This window comes from Python bivittatus, unplaced genomic scaffold (genome assembly GCF_059951505.1).
Source record: "Python bivittatus isolate LINGU-HERP-01145 unplaced genomic scaffold, Pbiv_v1 ctg000850_np1212, whole genome shotgun sequence".
Taxonomy (NCBI): Eukaryota; Metazoa; Chordata; class Lepidosauria; order Squamata; family Pythonidae; genus Python; species Python bivittatus.
In genome coordinates, this window is record NW_028277112.1 from 33,987,524 (window position 1) to 34,007,855 (window position 20,332).

Consider the following 20,332-nt stretch of genomic DNA (forward strand, 5'->3'; position numbering starts at 1 on the left):
TTTCTCCTAGAGTGAAGTTGCTGGAATCTTAAAACTACAGCAGAATCCTAACATGCAAGTCTATATTGCGCTGACTGTTCTGGTTATATCAACAAAATTGGCTATGATTAGCAATCAGCTGACTGTGAATTGCCTGAAGCCTGAAAGTTTGTTCTGCAAAGCTATTGTTGGTAGCTTGAGTCTTGCCAGCACAAGTTTTGCTAGAACAAATGCAATTTGTACAAGGCAGAGGAACATCTAGGAATAGGGATTTAGGAGAAATTGACAATAAATGCTGTTCAACATTATTACAGTGGACTTAATTTGCTTGGTCAATATACTGGTCTACCATGTGATATATCACATTTTATAATGCATCTATGAATCTCTTGGTTCACCTAATTTGAAAAATAGCCTCTATTCATTTCAGATAGTCTTACTGATTTTTTTTTCATATCTTCCAGAGAAGTAAGTGAAATTTTCAGGACTGCTAATAGGGATCACATACATACTGTAACTGGAAATCCTCTAATTTGTTGGCAGCAGAACACAACAGCTTTAGCAATATTGCTCAATTGCATTTATGTGGTTCTTCTTAGAAAAAAATCCCACAATAACATGCTTAGTATCTTATGTTGACACTATTGATTGATTTCATTTGTAGGCCAATGGGAGTCTCTAATCTGCTTTGATCTTCCATATTAATTAATTTTAAAAAGACTTCATTATCCAGGTTTCCCCAATCTGGACTCCAGATGTGTTCACACTGCAGTATCTAGAATTCCCAATCAGTATGGGATTCCAACACATCCAATCTGAACATAGAGGGCATAAGTTTGCCATAATACATATTTTATGGATTATATTCACAGACCCCAGTGCCTGGCCTGTGGATCAGCATCCCCCCAATATGTGGATAGCCCTGATCCTGCTGGCCTTTAAAAAGGCCATTAAGACCTACCTCTTCCTTCAGACACTGGGCCAGGAAATTGTGTCAGCCATCAATGTGTTGATATAGCAAAGCTAATTTTGACCTCCACACTGTGTGCAGGTATGTGTTTGTGCATGTGTGTGTGTGTATGTGCTTTTTTGTTTTTCCCAGGACTTTTATATGTATTTCTTTACTGTTTTTAAAGTTGTTAGCCACCCAGGGTCACTTGCAACTGGGCAATCACATAACTTGAATAAGATGGAATACATGAATAATAAAACCAGACCTACCAATATCCATGGAGGAGCCAATTATGACAGCAAAAATTCTCACCCAGATCAGTGAATGTACATATATAGAGACCGTTCCTGAGCCACATCACCAAGTGAAACATCCCTGCCAATTACTGTTTAGCTTCCAGCAAAAGTTTAGCAGTGAGGGAAAGGAGCCAAGATATCATATTCCCAGTCATGTGCTATTGTGTTTGAAAACAAGACTCAGGCCAGGATACTTCACTTTGGAATGTATTCTCAGCACATTTAACCTCATCCTCTCTCTTTTTGATTAACTTATGGTAAGCAAACTTGCCAATTTTAGAAACGTTCCATTTCCTGTTCTAGTCAAATCTTTGATGTTTCGGATCTTTTCACAAAACTATTTGCTTTCCTACCACTGACATTCTTACGTGGGATGTTTTTTAGATAGTTTTGCTGATGTAAGTGTTATGAGAAAACAGGTATTGTCTTACAATAGCTCAGCATTGTATGCAATTTAGGCTGCAGTCTTCCAGGACATGTAATCAGAATGAAGAAATTGGTTCAGTGTGACCAATTTCTGAATCATCAAGTTAGGGATCAGGTTGGCTTACTTTGCAAGAACATAATGACCAACTTATTTATCACCAGTCAGGGCAGTGGAAAACCTTGTTTACCAAGCCATGGCCAGCGAAAACAAAGGTAAGCAATAGAAGAGAATACATGTAGCTTAGGGTTGAACGGTGGAGTCCTTGGTGCTCTCTGAGCTTGATTGTTTGCTTTTAATACATTAATCAAGGATCTATCAAGGAGAAAACCACACCCCCACCAAAACTGGCAGGGCAAGCTACTGCATATAAGCAGGGAGCAAACTCCACACTCGCTAGCACTGATGTTACCTAGTCCGGTACCATCTGCAAGCAAACAACCAAGCTTCAGCCATCAATAGACCACAGAGATAAGCCACATTTACCCACCATTCAAAAGAGACAATAAAAAAGCTAAGAAGGAAACAAAAAGACCAGAACACATCCTCTCCAGCAGCCTATACCCAGATAAGCAGGGATTAACACCAGACAAACAATTAAACAAAAAACAACACCCTAATCAAGGAACAACCAAGGAGAAAATCATACCCTGACAGGGCAAGCTACTGTATATAAACAGGGAGCAAACGCCACACTGACTAGCACTGATGTTGCCTAGTTGGGTAATGAAACATCTGCAAGCAAACAACAAGCTCAGAGAGTACTAAGAACTCCACAAAGGTAAACTTTTAAAATAAGAGTCACAAGGATTAAGTCCAGACTTAATCTAAGAAATCTACAGTTTGCAGGATTTAAATCATGTGTATTTACTTCATTAATTTTCATAAATCAGTTCTTCATGGTTTGTCTGGATTCCAACGTTTTGAGTACCCAATATATATATAATAAATTAATCATAATGAATATACACTGGGGTACTGATTTCCTTTTAAAGCAAGTTGAACATACGGCCCTCCCAGTACTGGATAACTCCCAGCAGCCCATCCAACATAATCTCTGTCAGAGAAGCCTTTACTGAGTTGATAATTTTTCCAAGTAGACATATATAAGATTGCATCGTCAAATCTGGAACCCTTCCTCAACTATTGGGCACAACCATCACTCTTTCTGAAAGCTGCTCCTATTGAAATTAGTTCTTGTTCTGAAACTATTTATTTATTTATTTAGTATGCCGCCCATCTCCCTCGGAGTGTGAAGAGTGATCCTTCAAGTCAATCATGACTCTTGGTGACTATGTGCACAGATCCATGTTTTCTTGGCAAGAAATGGTGTTCTTCCTAGGACTAAGAGAAAGTGACTGGCCCCAATCACCCAGCTGGCTTTTGTGCCTAAGGCAGGACTAGTACTCAGGTCTCCTTGTCCCTAGTCCTGTTTTTTTAACCACCATGCCTGTTTAAGGATGGCAAAGTGTGGAATTATAATTACACTCATATGAACTCTTTTTGTCCTGGCCTATCTACTTTTGGAATCATTCACATTACCAGCAGACAATTCTATGATAATTAAGTGTTCTTCCATCCTTGAGCAAAGAAACTCCAATACAGCTAAATACTACTCCTTGCATTTTACTCAAGTTTTCCCCAATAGGATATTACTGGTTGTCCTAAGTTTGTATAAAACATGAAACAAACAGAAGAGAGAATTCAAGAGTTTACTGAGATAAGGGAAAAAGGAGGAACATCCTCCTTTGCCTCACTTTCAGGAAACAGCCTTGCTTGAAAAATAACATCTGATAATAAGCAAATTTAACCACTCCAGAAAATGACTGTCTCAACTGACCCAAAATGAAAAAGAGAACAAGTTTAATGTACAAGTGAAACTCAAAGCTCATACAAAGACACTGAAATGTTAGTCTTTATTTCTGGAAGCTATAACACTTTGTGCAAGTTGCAGTTTAAAAAATAAAATAGTTGGCTGCAAGCTATCAATATTACAAGCTTGGGCTCATATGCAACATTTACACTGAAGTTTTTAAAAAGAGGGCTTCTCTTGCCATCAAGTAAACATCAGAGAGTTTTAAGGTAAAAAAAATATTAAATCACAACTTGGTTCTCAGAAGAAGCTGATACAATCTCATGTATTAGAAGACATGTGCAATTGTCAGTTCAAGTCCTTTTGGTGCCAGAAGAGTTTGGTGGCCCCAGAATGTGCCAAGAGAGACCAACAAGCTGGAGACCTTATTCCAGTGGTTCATCTTTCTGTCAAGCTAAGACGACTACGGCTTTTCCAGGTGATGCCTTTCTTTGCACATCTATACCAAAGGATAGCTAGCTGCTGTGGCTATTCCACAGTGGTTGCTTCGGTCCTTAGCCATGTATATATAGCCTTCGTTACCCCACTTTTCGCCCCAGCTGAAAAGAGCAACATAAGAGTGTGTTAGGAGTCTTTCCACTCTGGCAAGATTCTTTCTGGAATTAATATGTGCCTATCAAGTAACATACAAATTATCATGCAGCATTGTAAGATATACATCCATTATACCACCCTTTTGGAGGATGGTTAGTAATACTTCCCTACCAATCAATACATTCAAACTCTCTTTTCATTTAGTTTGCTAATATATACATACATACATACATACATACATACATACATATCACCTTTCCTTCAGAAGCTCAAGGCAGCATACACATTCCCACAGACTGGAAATCTGGGTCTCCTCAGCACCTTAACCACCATACTACACTAGTTTATGGATTTTAGTTACGTAAAAATAGGATAACAAAAAAAACTGAATGCAGTTCTCAGCCCTGATGACTGCATTCACACATAATGCCAAATCAGTTGATTTATTTGACACATCAATTGTTATGAAGTGACTTGGCTGACAAAACAGATCAACTATATTTTCAAAGTGTGTGATATCACATTGAAAAGGAATCATTAGCCCACTGAGATTCTTTAAAAATGTTATTGTTTAACTACTAGAGCTTCACAACAGTTTATATTAAGACATTAATGGCCCTACAATTTCCATAAGATCTAACAAGCAGGACTTGTAACAGGAGCAGCAGGTTAACTGGAAGACACCAACCTGAAATACACCTTCAGACTTAACTTTTCCAGGATTCTCAATTTTAAGAGTTGGAATGGAGGGAAATATATACAGGTAGTCCTCACTTAGGGACCACTCATTCAGTGACCATTTGAAGTTATGACAGCACTGAAAGAGACGTATAGCTGGTCCTCAAAGTTGTAGCTGTCACAGCGTCCCTGCTGTCATGTGATCACGATTCAATGGTACAGCATCCTGTGATCACATTATTGCCGTTTGTGACCATCATTGCTGGCTTCTGACAAGCAAAGTCAACGGGGAAACCAGCAGGAAGTTGCAGACATGTGACATCACACTTAATGACCATATGCGATTCACTTAACAACCGCAACTGGAACTGCTGTTATAACTCAGAGAACCAGTTTGGTCTAGTGGTTAAGGCTCCAGGCTAGAAACCAGGAGACTGAGATTTCAAGTCCTGCCTTAGGCATGAAAGCCAGCTGGGTGACTTTGGGCCAGTCACTCTCTCTCAGCAACTCACCTCACAGGGTTATTGTTGTGGGGAAAATAGGAGAAGGAAATAATATTAGATATGTTATATATAAATAATAAGGGCGGGATAAAAAAAACTTTTTAAAAAAGTCAGTGCGGTCACATGATTTTTTGCTTTATGATCATGTCATTTAGGGATGGACTAATTATGGACTATTATTATAATAGTTCCAATTATGGTCATTAATGGAGGACTAATTGTATTTATCATCCCACATGCCTTACGGTTAGTAAGTCCTGCATTTGAAAGATAGAATGCAGAGAAAACGGTGGGGCAAAACTCCTAATTATTCTAAGCATACCTGTTTTTAACTATCCAATACTTGTTCCTGTTACCTTCATCTGTACCTTCAAAGCCATAGCCAACAACAAGAACGCCATGATCCAGTTCTTCACTATTGCACTGTGGCTCATAATAAATACCTAAAAAGAGAACAGTAGGTTAGCTGTTAGAAACCAATAATTTCTCCAGAAATTGGGTTCACACAACATACTAAGCCACAGTGTGCTTTGCTTTTGGCTTAGTATAACATATCCACCGACCTGAAGTGCTTGGTCCAAAGTTTTAAATATATCTGATAAGACCTGTGTCCTAGTAGGCTATCTTATAGAGTCCAATCACCAAATACAGTGGTACCTCGGGTCACGAATGCTTCTGTTCACGACCAATTCGGGTCACGAACAGCTCCGTTCGCAAAATTTTGCCTCCGTTCGCAAACGCCAGATCGGGTGACGGACAGGATCCGTGGCCATTTTCCCTCCTGTGACACGGGGCCGTGGCTTCCTGTAGGGAGGGGGACTCTCCCTCCAAGCAATATCCGCCTCCCCACCTGCCTTCCTGTCCTCCACGCCAGAAGTCGCATCGAGCAAGGTTAGCGTTCTCTCTCTTCATACTGTACTTTGTGTCATATTTTTATGGTTTTAAAAAAAAATACATATGGTTCAGAACGGATTAACCGTAATTACATTGAACCTTATGGAGAAATTTGATTTGGGACGCAACCAAAATCGGTTGGCGACCAAATTCGGAGGGGTCAGAACGGATTAACCGTATTTACATTGAACCTTATCGGGAAATTTGATTCGGGTCGCGACCAGAGTCACGGAACGAATTAAGTTTGTGAACCGAGGTACCACTGTAATGTAGCTTGACAATAAAAGCTAACTAGGTTTCAGGCAAATGTTTCTTCTAATGAGTTAAGCTTTTCCCAATGCATTTGGTGTCTAACTTTTGTTGAAAATAATGAATAATGGCCAAACTAAGTAGTGCCAGAGTAAGAAACAGGAACAAAAGTACAATCTCCTTCCACCCAACTTGCAAAAAATCTAGAGGAAGAACTTTATTTTTAGGTAGGTTTGTTGAAGGTACAACCACCACAAAATAGATTTTACAAAAAGTTCAGCACAAAATTAAGCAAATGTCTGATCCTGTGCAATCAAGGCTTCTTTAACATAAGCAGATCTTTCTGGATAAGGGACTGCCTTGTTAGCTCTTCTTGGATTTTGGAAATCAGGAAGCCTAGTGGTCCTAGTTACATGTATGGCAATATAAGGGCACACAATACTCTGTACAGTTGTGCATGAACCATTCTGGGCATAGGATAGCTGGCTTTAGATAGTCCTTGCCTAAAGTGAGGCATGCGTGCATGCATGTATGCGTGTGTATATTTTATATACATATGATATTTTGCTCCTATATCAAATGAATTGGGGGCTATTAAAGCACTCTGGAGCCCTCTCATTATTTCCCATTTCATGCACATCCCTAACACTCTATTCCATACTTTCCCAACCTTGTGCCCTCCTGATATGCTGGACCACAACTCTAATAATTCCAGGTAATATGTGACAATGATGGTTGAGAATGATGGGAATTTCAACCAGTGCATCTTGAGGGCAGTAGGTTAATAAAGTTCACCCCAAAGCCTTTGTTTTCACAAATCCTCACCAGACTCATAGAACTGGAAAGAGGAGTGGCTTGCATCAATAGCCACCGAGATTGGTCCTACTGCAGCCACTGCCTTCATAAGAGCTCTTTCCCGTCCTTCAGGGATGTCCACATAGCCAGTATCATTAGCAGAGTTGTATTCAGGCTTATACAAGCATTCTTCGTCATCCTTAAAAAGAACAATCAATGCACTGGTTATGGGCTAAGCTCCATTATTCAAGGCATTAGCTAGTTCTGTTAAAAAACAAAATAGATGTCCATAAAATATCTATTTCATACACTCAGAAGAAAAAAGTTGTAGGACCTCACAAATGTTGCAATTTTTCAAGCTATTTCACCTACAAAAGGCAGGAATGCAATAGATTAGGGGTGTACCAAACAAACTGAAGCAAAATTATTTATATTACAAATGGCCATTTTATGTGTAAAAGTCTGTTTCAAATAAAGGGTGTAAAAAAGGGTGCTTTGAATTTGAAATGATTTAAGATCAAAATGTTTTACACACAGCTCATTCTGAAGAAAAGTGTATGTTTACTCCATTTCTGAACTGCCCACAGGGAATATTTGAATGTCCAAAGTCACATAGCAATCTGAATCTAGGCCGAAGCCTAAGCTGTAATCAAGGCCTGCACATTAACTGCAATCTAAGCTCTGGTCCACTTAATCAAGGCCTGAAACATCATCCATACTGAAAGTTAACCAAGAGTTGACTTTTACTTTTGGCTTAATATGGAACTGGTGGTAGCAGTTGTAAAGTTGAGCTGCTTTCTTTCCCTCCACGTGGATGGTTGTGGGTGAATGAGTCAGGGATTCCAAAAGATGAGGAAGATGCAGGCTTTTCTTACCCTGCATGCAAGGACTCCAACTTGGCCACCCATTTTTTTTAACATATAAAGAACAGAAAGGTGCAAAGGTGGTTGAGAGAAGGGTTAGCAATCATGGCTGAATATGGCTTGCTTTAGGACATGCATTCTGTCTTTTGGCTGCCAGAAAATTGGCCGCCATGTTTGGCATCCAGCGGTTGCCAATCTCCGTTGCCAAGTTCCTATCTTGGAAGCAGAACCATCGAGGAAATATTGTGGTTAATATTAAGCCATATCAAGCTACCAGTTTCTGGACTGCATAAATAGGAAATGGCAAAGAACCTTAAAACAGAGTAGTACCCCTATATTTGATTTGCAGATATTAATATCCTATTATCACACAGTGCTAGGGAGTCTCATTTCTTCCTGGTCATCCTTATATTGCATGCAGTGTAAAGACAGAATGCAGTAAAACTAAGAAAAGACTATAGGAAATACAGTATACATATCAATTAGCTCATCTATAAATATAGCCCTGTCTTAATTTTCCATTATGAATTTGAAATAGCAGAAAAGGTTTTGCAGTTTGTTTGCGGTTTTTTGTAGTTATTTTGTTCACATGGGTAAGATGAAGTGATTGCAATTGTACCACAACATAAACTTCCTGGAACAACCCAATTTACCAAATGTTGTTCTGTCTTCTAAACAAAGTGGAAAAACGAGTTTAACATCGAAGCTAAATGAGGATTACTTTATTTATTAACCATTTAAATCTTTCTGATATGATACCCATTTCTGATTTGCCTTTGTGTGGATGACTGGAAAATAGAATCACCAGGTTCTACCGACACACTAAGTTATAATGTGATGATATAGTGCAGTGTAAACCCATTAAGAAATTGTGGGAAAGAGGTTAGCAGTCTCTAGAACCATGATAGTCATCACACATATCTAGAGAATCCTCATTTTATATTTTAAATACTCTGTGAAATTCTTAGATTTGCCTCTGTCATTGTTTCACTGATTCGTCAAAAAGATTAGTATGAAATTATTACTTTCAAAATATTAAACCTACTTTTCTATTCCTTGTGCATATGCAGTCAGTTAAACTCAGCAATACTGAGTTACAAGAAGGCAGGTTCCAATCTCGTTATATTTTTTAAACAAAAACCTTTGTAAGAGCAATTCTTACAAAGATGTGTTCCAGGGAAAGCTAGACACTACTCTATGAAAAATGCTTCAGTTTGGGTTATTGCACTGAGCAAAGGTTGGCACTTGAGGTCAAAATATCTCTTTCTAATTTTCTTATTCCAGAGCTCCAAACTTATTCAAGTCACAGCAAAAGAGAGAAAGAACGTTAATTCTCGCATTTCAAGTGGCTGCAATGCCGACAGTGCAGAATAATATTCTCTCTCAAATAACATACAAGTTAAAATCTATTAATTACACCTTTATTTTACTGGTCTTATAAGCTACTCTAACAGCTACCAATCCTGAGCAATACTTACCAACCTCCATAAACCGAGTTAAAACAATATAATAAAAACAAATAATATTACCCAACCTACATATAGCACTAGGAACATTCATCAATATAACCCAAAATCAAACACTTTCTACTACCAGAAGTAATAAGATTACAGCACTGCCGCTCCCAATGCCTGATGGAATAACCATGTTTTAATTGGCTTCCAAGAAGCAGTAGGAAAGAGGCCATCCAGATATCTGGGGGAATGCTGTTCCTCAGAAGTGGGGGGCAGTAATTAAGAATACTCCCTGAGATGGCATTCCTTGAATGAAGGGAACTTTTGTCACTGGCTTCGGAATTATGTTGTCAGATGTTACCTACTAATCAAGTAAATCTGACAAGTGAATTTGACTAAGAGAACAAGTGGAATTGACAAGTCAAGATGAACAGATATAATCCTGTTTTCCAAAACCTTGTTTTGCTGATCAATGACCAAAATAAAGGAATTTGACTTGACTTGATTCAAGGTGACCTTTTACCTTTGCGATGTATGGATAGGATTCCTCTGAATCAATGCCATGGTTATCCATGACATACTGGAAAGCCTGGTCCATGAGTCCTCCGTTACAGCCCTGATTTCCTTCTGGCCCAGAACAGTCAACCAGATTTTGTTCACTCAAAGAAACCAACTGGCCAGTTTTGCGGAAGTGCTGTCCTTCAAGGGCCCCAGTTGCACTGAATGCCCAGCAAGATCCACATTGACCCTGAGGAAATGGAATATGCATTTTTTTAAAAAAAAAAATCACATTACAATGTACTTTGTTGTAATGTGTTGCTTTAGTAATAGGAGAAAAATGTTGTCTCTTACATCTTGTTCTCTCAATTCAGTCTTCACTTTGCCTTCTTGTCTCTACACCAGCTCCAATCTCCCAATGTTGCTTCCATTATTTGTGCTTATCAATTAAAATTTCTTGCATGCAAAAGTTAAATTTCTTCCTATTCTAACTTTTGGACTCTCATCTCCTACCTCTTCTTCACAATGGTGGATTCACACCACATGCGGGGCTTGTTTGTGGCTTAATCTGGATTTCTAATAAATCCAGGCAGCAATAGCTTATGTTTTAATGCATTGTGCCAAGCCAGGAATTGGGTAATTTAACCCTGTATTAGTGTGTTGTGTGACTCCAGCCTTTGATTACACAATCTAGATAAAGGCCAGTGTCAGCTCTGGAAGTAACAGAACTACAAAAGTGCATATTCAGCAAGTTAGCTAGCAGCTTTTCACAGCCAATACTTTTATTTCCTGGCTGAGTAAGAATACACAAGCAGCACATGAAAAAAAAGACAACTGCTCTCTCCACCCACAGCTACAAGTCTGAATGAACAAACAGTTCAATAATTCTAATTCCAAAAAAAAGGGGGGGGGCTCCACATGTTATATAACTCATGAAATGTGAACACCCTTGTGAAGTATATGCTACTTTAGGATCTTGATACAAGTAACTTGACTCTTTCACTAACACTGCTGGCTCAGGTTAACGGTCGGTCTAAATGAACCTTCTATGTCTGGTCGTGCTGTCCCAAATGCCTTCATGAACCTTGTAAGCATAGGCAGTACGGTGATAGGTTTCTTCCACTTTTGCACCCTAACAGCTTGCATTTAAGGAACACTGCCTGTGATTCAGGAGGCATTATATACAGGTGAAACTCGAAAAATTAGAATATCGTGCAAATGTTCATTTATGTCAGTAAGGCAACTCAAAAGGTGAAACCAATATATGAGATAGATGCATTACATGCAAAGCGAGATATGTCAAGCCTTACTTTGGTATAATTGTGATGATTATGGCGTACAGCTTATGAAAACCCCAAAGTCACAATCTCAGAAAATTAGAATATTACATGACATCAATAACACAAGGACTGGAAATAGAACAATATCGGACCTCTGCAAAGTATAAGCATGCATATGTACTCAGTACTTGGTTTGGGTCCCTTTTGCAGCAATGACTGCTGCTATGCGGCGTGGCATGGATGCTATCAGCCTGTGGCATTGCTGAGGTGTTATGGAGGACCAGGATGCTTCAATAGCAGCCTTCAGCTCCGCTGCATTGTTTGGTCTCATGTCCCTCATCTTTCTCTTGGCAATGCCCCATAGATTCTCTATGGGGTTCAGGTCAGGCGAGTTTGCTGGCCAACCAAGCACAGTAATCCCATGGACATTGAACCAGGTTTTAGTGTGGGCAGGTGCCAAGTGCTGCTGGAAAATGAAGTCAGCATCCCCATAAAGCTCGTCTGCAGAAGGAAACATGAAGTGCTCCAAAATCTCCTGGTAGATGGCTGCATTGACCCTGGACTTAATGAAGCACAGTGGACCAACACCATCAGATGACATGGCTCCCTAAATCAACACAGTGGACTGTGGAAACTTCACACTGGACTTCAAGCATCGTGCATTGTGTGCCTCTCCATTCTTCCTCCAGACTCTGGGTCCTTGGTTCCCAAATGAGATGCAAAAGTTGCTCTCATCAGAAAAGAGGACTTTGGACCATTGGGCAAGAGACCAGTTCTTTTTTTCTATAGCCTAGGTAAGACGCTTCTGATGTTGTTTGTTGTTCAGGAGCGGCTTGACAAGAGGAATACGACATTTGAAGCCCATGTCCAGGATCCGTCTGTGTGTGGTGGCTCTTGATGCACTAACTCCAGCCTCAGTCCACTCCTTGTGAAAGTCCCCAACACTTTTGAATGGCCTTTTCCTGACAATCCTCTCCAGGCTGCGGGTCACCCCTGCTGCTTGTGCACCTTTTTCTACCACACTTTTCCCTTCCACATAACCTTCTATAGATGTGCTTTGATACAGCACTTTGGGAACATCCAACTTCTTTTGCAATTACCTTTTGGGGCTTTCCCTCCTTATGGATGGTGTCAATGATGGTTTTCTGCACAACTGTCAGGTCAGCAGTCTTTCCCATGCTGGTGATTCCTACTGAACCAGCATGAGCGACCATTTAAAGGCTCAGGAACCCTTTGCAGGTGCTATGGATTCATTAGCTGATTAGAGTGGGACACTTTGAGCCTAGAATATTGAACCTTTTCACACTATTCTAATTTTCTGAGATTGTGAATTTGGGGTTTTCATAAGCTGTACGCCATAATCATCACAATTATACCAAAGTAAGGCTTGACATATCTCGCTTTGCATGTAATGCGTCTATCTCATATATTGGTTTCACCTTTTGAGTTGCCTTACTGACATAAATGAACATTTGCACGATATTCTAATTTTTCGAGTTTCACCTGTAGCTATTGTGATTAAAAGTCACTAATAGCCTGAATTTGACCAGTTTAATTTTAAAACTGTTTACACAGGTGGATATTACCATAAGGAATTCCACAGAACTCTGTATTGTGCAAATATTTCTTTGCATCAGATCACAATGTGAGAAAGGGAAAAAGATTTCTCTGTCCAAGCTGCCTATATTATGCATTATATACCCCTGTCATGTCTCCTCTTTATCATAAGCTATATATTCTCATGTAGAACTGGTCCAATTCCTCACCATTTCAATTCTTTTTTCTCCCTGCTTTTCCAGGTCTAGAACATTTGTTTAGAATATTGCTTCAAAGGGCTATCATAAATTTTAAGCTAATTGTCTTATGGCAGTTTAAATAAGGAAGACTCATACCTGATCCTTTACTGGTGTAACATAACCTTTCTTCCTCCAGTCAACTGATCTTGGAGCCTCGAAGAAGTTTGGCTCAAGAAATTGTGATCCTTTATATTTCCTTACAGATCGAGATTGTTTAAAGCCATTCATCACTTGCCTAAATTCTTCATTTGTCTGAAGAAAGAGGAAATTAATCAGTGTAACATCAGTGTAATCAGTGCAAGCAATTACTCAAGAAAAGCAGCCTTGCAATTTTGTCTATCCCTACCATGTCTCCAAAATGATTCATTCCTAGTCTGTAACTGTGTTTGCCTAGACTGTGGTCCAGGTTGTGCAATTCAATCGTTTTCAGATTCTTCTCCCAGATGATCCTCCTCCAGCCTTCTTCCTTCTATGAATGGGGGACAAAATAAGCAAAATTTTTGTTGCTAGGATTTGTTAGCAGTTGTATGTATTAATTCAACTTGGAATCACATCAAACCAAGCTGCTCCTCTACTTTTACCTTTATATCTTTAATTTAGCTGCATATACTACTTCCAAAAGGAAATACAGACATTTGCCAGTTTAAATCATTTCAGAAACCTTGGTTCAAAGCTCTGATGATCACAAACCACATTTTGGTAATTCAGCCAACACACCAATTCATCATTATATTTCTTAAAATTTATTTGTAATGATGCCTTAATGAATTATTTCTAACATCTGACTCTTTTTGCAAGAAATCAAAGACATGTGATTTTAAAAATAGATGTTTTATGTTGTCAATTATGAAAGAAACCATGCTCTTGAGTCCTAGGAGAAACTCACCTCATGATACTTCTTGCCGTGCCACGTTTTCCAGCTCAACCAGTGATCATCCAAAGCAGGATCTAAACCTGGAGCGGCAAAGCAGGGCCCCAAACTTAGGGCTAAAATGCACAGATAGATCTTCATCCTGAAATGTCTAAAAGGAGTGTGGAAAAATGGTCCAATTAGAAAGATAACATCTCCCTTATATTACATGAGATGGAAATAAAAATACAAGCTTTGTCCCATCATCCTGAGGGGACCATGCAAACTGCACAGGTATACTCTGTATTAAGGCAAAATAGCTTAGTGTAGTTTGTGAACACAGCCGCAAAGGAGCTACTGCCTGCATTCATGAATGTGAAAGTAAACAAGGTAAACAATGACTATGAAGTTTGGTTGAAATGCCCCTGGCACCCATTCCATGGCAGCAATTCGGTTTTCTGTAGGTATTTTGCAATTTCACAATAGAAAAAAATTATTAAAGTCAGCAATATATAAAGCAACTATTTGTTTGTTTTTAACTCGTGTATACTGCCCAGAGTCATTGCTATGACTTGGGTGGCTATAATAAACAAACAAGCAAACTGTATTTCAAAAATAAAAACCAAATGATGAATCATGTTCAACTGAAGTGCTATTAGTGCATATCTCCTCAAAATTATATACTTTTATTATTATAATTGTGCTCCCTTTTCTGAAAATGCTCAAGAGTACGATCATCCCTAATGTTATCCTTGCAACCACTCTGTAAGAAAGGTTGGGTTGAAAGTCACTAGCCCAAAGTCACAGGGAGCTCAGGGTGAGGCAGGGTCAAATGACACTTTCAAGCCATAATTGCTTTCCTGCTCAGGGTGAGGACCAGGGAAGTGATCCACACAAGGTGTCTCACTTTTGCTATTATGTTGCCAAAAAGTAAAGATAAAATCTCTTCCAAGTGTAACTTGACTGGTGCCTACACCAAGACATCGATGTGGGTTTTTTGGGCAACAAAATGGAAGTGATTTGTCCCTACTTTCTTCTGGTTTGTTTGTTTTCTACTTCCTGGTCAGTAGTCTTATCATTCCTGGATGCTCTCCCATCCAAGCATTAACCAGATTCAACTCTTAGTTCTTCAAGATAGAGTTGGTTAAATGATCCACTAAAGTACTGGGACATTTTTATCAGCAACACTCCTGCTCTTTTCAGAGTGAGAGCTTCAACGGGGACTACAGTTAAAGATTGGAATTCTCCTTTCTTTGCACCAACATGGACTGGGCCACTACAGTTTCTGTACAGTAAGAAACGTATATTTTTAGCTGTATCTTTAGTGGAATGTACATCTTGGCTTTGAAACCTAGGTGCGTATAGCAATATATCTGAATGAACAGGGAAAACTCACATTTTGATGTTCTACCCCAAAATTCAAGTAACCTGGCTAAGAATGCAATTAATCTGCTTCCTCCCCTCTTATTTGCAAGAGATGTAAGAATATTATAATCCTTAACATTGGCAGGAGATGGAGAAGGAGAAGTAAAACTTAAACCTTAGAATGAGATTTGGGGGCTGTGGTTATTCAGGCAACCACGAAGCCTATACTGCTATCGCTGCTTCTCGTTTACCCTTCTTTCATTCTCATTCACTTCAATCAGCCGGAGAAATTATACGGTAAGAAACTCAGAGTTTATAGATATCCGTCAGTTTGACAGATGTAGCACAACCAAGTAATTCAGAATATGATTACATGATATAAAACTAGATTTCTTTTACGAACTAAATTATTAGCTCCTTCCCACAGATGGATTTCTCCCTTGGTTATTGCTACAAGCGGGAGAGAGGAAATCTTATAGCAATTTCCCAAATCATCGATATGATGCACAAGCCTTAAAAAGGCGGGATAGAAATCCTCCTACAAGTACATTAAATGACTCATCTAGCCATATTCCGGGAATCACTTCCGCTGTCCTGGCTCCGAGGCAGGGGCCTCCTGGGAGGGGGGCGCTTGCTGGCACGTGACCTGCTTCCAGCAAACAGATGCGGGAGCCCTCCCTTTCCAGGCGCCGCGAAGAACACCGAGAGAAAGACCCGGGATATAGAACTCCTCCGGCTACGAGTTGGGGGTAGCCGGTCCAAGCAGAAGCCGGTTGGGGCCTTCTTCAGAAAAGTGGGGAGGCAACCCAGGGCGGAGGAAGTGGGAGGGGGTCTCAAAAGGCGGCTGAGGCAATTAAAGTCACGACGCGGGAGCGAGATGGAAAGGGAAGGGACGATCCAGGACAGGCAAATTCCTCAACGTCCGGGACTCACGCCAGTTTCTATGTCTCATAAACAGCGAACAAAACAGGCGCGCCCTCAGTGCCCTCGCCTTGGAAGAGCGAGAAGGCACGTATTTCGAACCGGTCCTGGCAGCCGAAGCAAAGGAGCTACAAGATGCACAACGCAATGGCCCTCCCGCTCCTGCCACTCTCCCCCGAGCCCCAAACACACAGCAGCTCTGGTCGGTTAGCAGCTTTCTTTCCTGCGGAGGATGACAACCTCTATTCGGCGAAAAGCAAAGAGAGCCTCACCCAGTCGAACACACTCCCCCAAGTATTCACTAACTGGAACTGATGCGAATGGTCCCCCTTCGAGGGGACCCCGGCGTAAGAAAGGCGGAGAGATGGAAACCAGCGTAAAAGAGAAGGCTCCGGCGCTCGTTGGCGTACCCACCCCATCTTCTTCCTCAGAGACCCAAATTCCACGGTTTGGACCAAGAGCCCAGGAACGGTGCTGGAGACGAATGTCTCTCTCTTCCCTAGAAATGATGCAACCCCCTCGCTGGCCTTCTGCCAATCTTACCTCTCCAACACAGACCACAGTCCCTTCTGACTCGCTGCGGGCCGGGGTCTTAGCTCTAAGTCTCTCCAGCTTGAACCGGCCCAGCCCCTCTCGCGTGCAGATTGGCTGCAAGGCGCGAGGGCGGAGCCAGGACTAATCTGCGAAAGATCGTGACTCGCGGTCCCGTGATGCGAGAGGTGCTCAGACCTGTTGGGGAGGGGGATGCTGGGACTTGCCTGGAGGGGCTCTGGAGACGAAAAACCAGCCGAAGAGGCGGTGACCCCAGCAGGGATCCCTTGAACACCTGGATCCCAGCAATCCCTTTGGAAGCACAAAGGATGAAGGCTGACCTCGCCGGAAAAGATCTGAGTGTCCCCGATACCGCGTTCAAACCATTTACTTTTCACGGGACAGAGATACTAAGGAAGTACATTCTCAAGCCCTCGGCTTTCTCGGCTGGCGCGGGATTGGAGTCCGACGATATTTTACCGGGCCACAACGCTCCCCACTTCTGCCTCGTCTTTATGTTCAGACCAAGTGATCACCTCTTACAAACCGCGGAGGTAGCCAGGGTATTAAAAGGCGGAGATGGCTTGTTTCCTCTTAGTTTCTGGCCCTGGCATCGCGCGGCCCGACTATACAAATCCTATGCCTGTTGCAGCCCCTCCCCCCGTTGCCAATGGCACGCTTGGACCTCAAATCATACGCGGCAGTTTAATGTGGATGGCTGTGCCTCATTAATAACAGGGAAGGAATGTTGCTGGGTTTTTTTCACTCCTCCCTGAATGAAAGCTACTTCACATGGTCTGACAGAGTTTGCATGCTCTGGGTCCCATCCATTAAATAATGTCACCCGGTGGAACCCCAAAAGTGGGCCTTCTATGCCTTGGCACCTGCTGTCTGCAACCCCTTTCTCCCTGTGGTCCATACACCCCCATCACCCATCCTGGCCCCAATTAAATGAGCTGTTAAAACCTGGCTCTGTTCCCAGGCCCTGGATTAGAGTGAATGATGGTCCCCTTGCGTAATGTTTTTTTAAATAGTTGGGGTTTTTTCAGACTCCGTCATGGTATATGTTGTGTTTTTACTGAAGTTTGAAAGATTGGGGGGGGGGGTCTATACATTTCATAAATAACGAAGTCCACAGTAACAACATGTGGTAATTCTACAAAGGAAGCAAACACATTTTGCTACCTGAAGCAAAAGGCAGGATCATGCCTCTTTCCAAGTTAAGCCCTGATTTGCACAATATGTGCACCACCTTGATGTGGTGTTTGGTTTGAGGCTAGTGAGTTCTGCAAATCCTGCCAGTGGTAGTTTATGCATAGCTTAGCTATGTGAAACCACCCATTCTCAGACTGATACTTGTAAGGTTACAATATCTGGAACCTATTCGTGATATTGGATACACCTATTCAATTGTGCAGTCCTATTTGCCTTTTACAGGCTTTATTCTTGACCAAATCCACCATGTCACAAAGTCCAGCTGCAGGCTAGTGACAGATATTTGTGCATAGAAGCATGGAAGACAGTAGCAAGCATTTTCCATCATAGCAGTAATTTGAAGAGGTGTTAAGAGTTTGTGAAAACAGTGGTCTTTAAATGGTGGCAGTGAAAATGGGAAAGGAATACTTGCACGCTGTTTGCACTTAAACTAGAGTCTTCATGTTAAAACCAGTCCAGCAACATTCATATTAACCAGTCTGATGTAATGGTAAGAATGACTGGAAGCTTAGCATTCAAGTCAGTTGTGAAGCTCACTGGGTGAGAAAGAAGCAGTAATTCTTTCAGCATAGCCTACTTCACAGGGGTGTTATGAGGATAAAATGGTAATGGGAGTGCAGCTTTGGCTACCTTGAGCTTCTTGGAAAAAAGGTGGGCTGCAAATAAAAATAAATTATAAAATGTATGGAATATAAATGGTAGATTATAATTTGAAGATTGTATAATGTTTTAAACTGTATTCTACAGTCCTCTATTGATCTATTTAGGGATTTCTATTGTACAATGCCATTCTTATTTGGGGCTTTAAATGATTCTCCCATTTAATGGTTGTTACACAATCAATTACTCTCGATTCATTATTACTCTCTTAACAGATAGTCCATTTAATAAATAATAATTTACCCAAATTATTATTTATTACCCTTTCAGTTTCACATTAACAGAGAAAGATTATAGGGTAAATTACCTGTTATCCCTCCATAATCTTAAACTTGTCAGTGTTCAACTGATGAGTTGTTTATAATCACCTCATCTCAGAAGTCATGTGAGAGTTTTAGCCCATCTTAGAGATGATTGAATTTGCCATGTATAAATTAGGTTAAAGAGATTAAATACAACTCTTTTTTTAAAAAAAGTTAAAGAATAGGTACTTGTTAAAGAATAGGTAATCTTACTTTATGGGTAACCCAATAGTTTAGGAACTGATAGTATTCAAGTCTTTAAGAATTTGAATATTTATTGCACGTATAATCAAAGGTCCTTTGAAAAGCTTGTGTAAGTTTCTACAGGAGTGCTCAAGCTAATATAGTAAGGACTGATATTTATTTGCATGGCAAAAACAGCTCCTAATACAGTTTATGGACAAGTACATGATTTTGACTAAGAGTCAGACTTTATGCCCACATACTTGGAAAGCGGCTCTGGTATATATCATTTAAAAAAAATTATCCTTGAATTGGACTTTCTATTTTTTCCTCTCTGTATTCTTCAGAAATAGAACTGGCCTCCTTGTTTTTACCCTGTATAAATAATTTTTTGCATAATCTTGTAGGATCGCAAACAGGCACAGTGATTTTCTATCCAGAGTATAGTTTCTTTCCTAAGATGCCAGCACAGAATTGGGCTACATGTTGCAGATAAATTGGTGTTAAGTTGCAATTACTTCCAAGTAAATGTGCTTAACATTTTCTGAAGGGATTTCTGCAGAACTAACTAGGATTTACTTCTAAGTAAGAGTGAGCTGCATTAAGCATTCAAAGTTACAGTACATTGATTGTTCTCCAGAGCCATGTTGACAAAGTCACAAACTTCATCTGTCTTTTGAGAAACTTTGCCATATTTTAATGTAAAGATAATAAAAACAGTTCCCAATCTCACTGTTTTGAAATTCCAAAAAACGCAATGGTTTTGAAAGCATGTGAAAGCATGTTTAACTCAAAATGAAGCCTTACATGACATGGGAGATTTTTGAATAGGATCTAAATTAGGGGTGGGTAATTTTTTTTGGTGATTAGGGGCTTTGATTGACATTTTGTAGATGTCCAAAAGCTGCAGTGAGTGAATCATTATGCAAAGTGAGTAGAAACAATTCTCTCCCATGTGTTTTTTGTGGAGAGGTTTTTTTTGTTTGTTACCTACATATAAGTCTATTTTAATGCTTACATGATAGTTTTAATGTGTTTTCTACCCCAGAACAACATAAAACCATGATCCCAATTTCTAGCAAACAAATCAAGATGACCCTGAAAGCTACAGAAAAGGGATTTGATGCCCATGTATAGCCCTGGGCTTCAGATCCGAAAGGATGGACCATGGTTTGGTCATAATGATCCACATACTTCTTCCACAGGATTGTAATCCCAGTTCAAATGCCATGTTTGG

The 20,332-nt window shown here is 40.3% G+C and overlaps 1 protein-coding gene across 2 annotated transcripts; it reads right to left on the reverse strand.

Moving 5' to 3' along the window:
* Positions 1-3,548: 3,548 nt before the first annotated feature.
* Positions 3,549-16,896, reverse strand: CTSL (cathepsin L). Of its 2 annotated transcripts, none has more exons than XM_007436094.4 (8): positions 16,748-16,896; positions 13,955-14,090; positions 13,415-13,537; positions 13,165-13,320; positions 10,018-10,242; positions 7,208-7,376; positions 5,562-5,682; positions 3,549-4,063 (listed from the first exon to the last, which is right to left on the reverse strand). In XM_007436094.4, the coding sequence occupies exons 2-8, from the start codon at positions 14,078-14,080 to the stop codon at positions 3,964-3,966; spliced, it is 1,020 nt and encodes a 339-aa protein (XP_007436156.1). In that variant the 5' UTR covers positions 14,081-14,090; positions 16,748-16,896; the 3' UTR covers positions 3,549-3,963. The 2 variants fall into 2 exon arrangements, with proteins under 2 accessions (XP_007436156.1, XP_025027528.1); XM_025171760.2 differs by lacking the exon at positions 16,748-16,896 and adding an exon at positions 16,619-16,741.
* Positions 16,897-20,332: the final 3,436 nt, after the last annotated feature.

What these genes read in the sequence shown, in the direction of transcription:
- CTSL (XM_025171760.2), bottom strand. An exon ending in TTACACCAGTAAAGGATCAG is followed by an intron (nt 10,243 to 13,164) that starts GTATGAGTCTTC and finishes CCATTTCCTCAG; the next exon opens with GGTCAATGTGGATCTTGCTG. An exon ending in TTTCCAGTTCTATGAGTCTG is followed by an intron (nt 5,683 to 7,207) that starts GTGAGGATTTGT and finishes TTCTCTTTTTAG; the next exon opens with GTATTTATTATGAGCCACAG.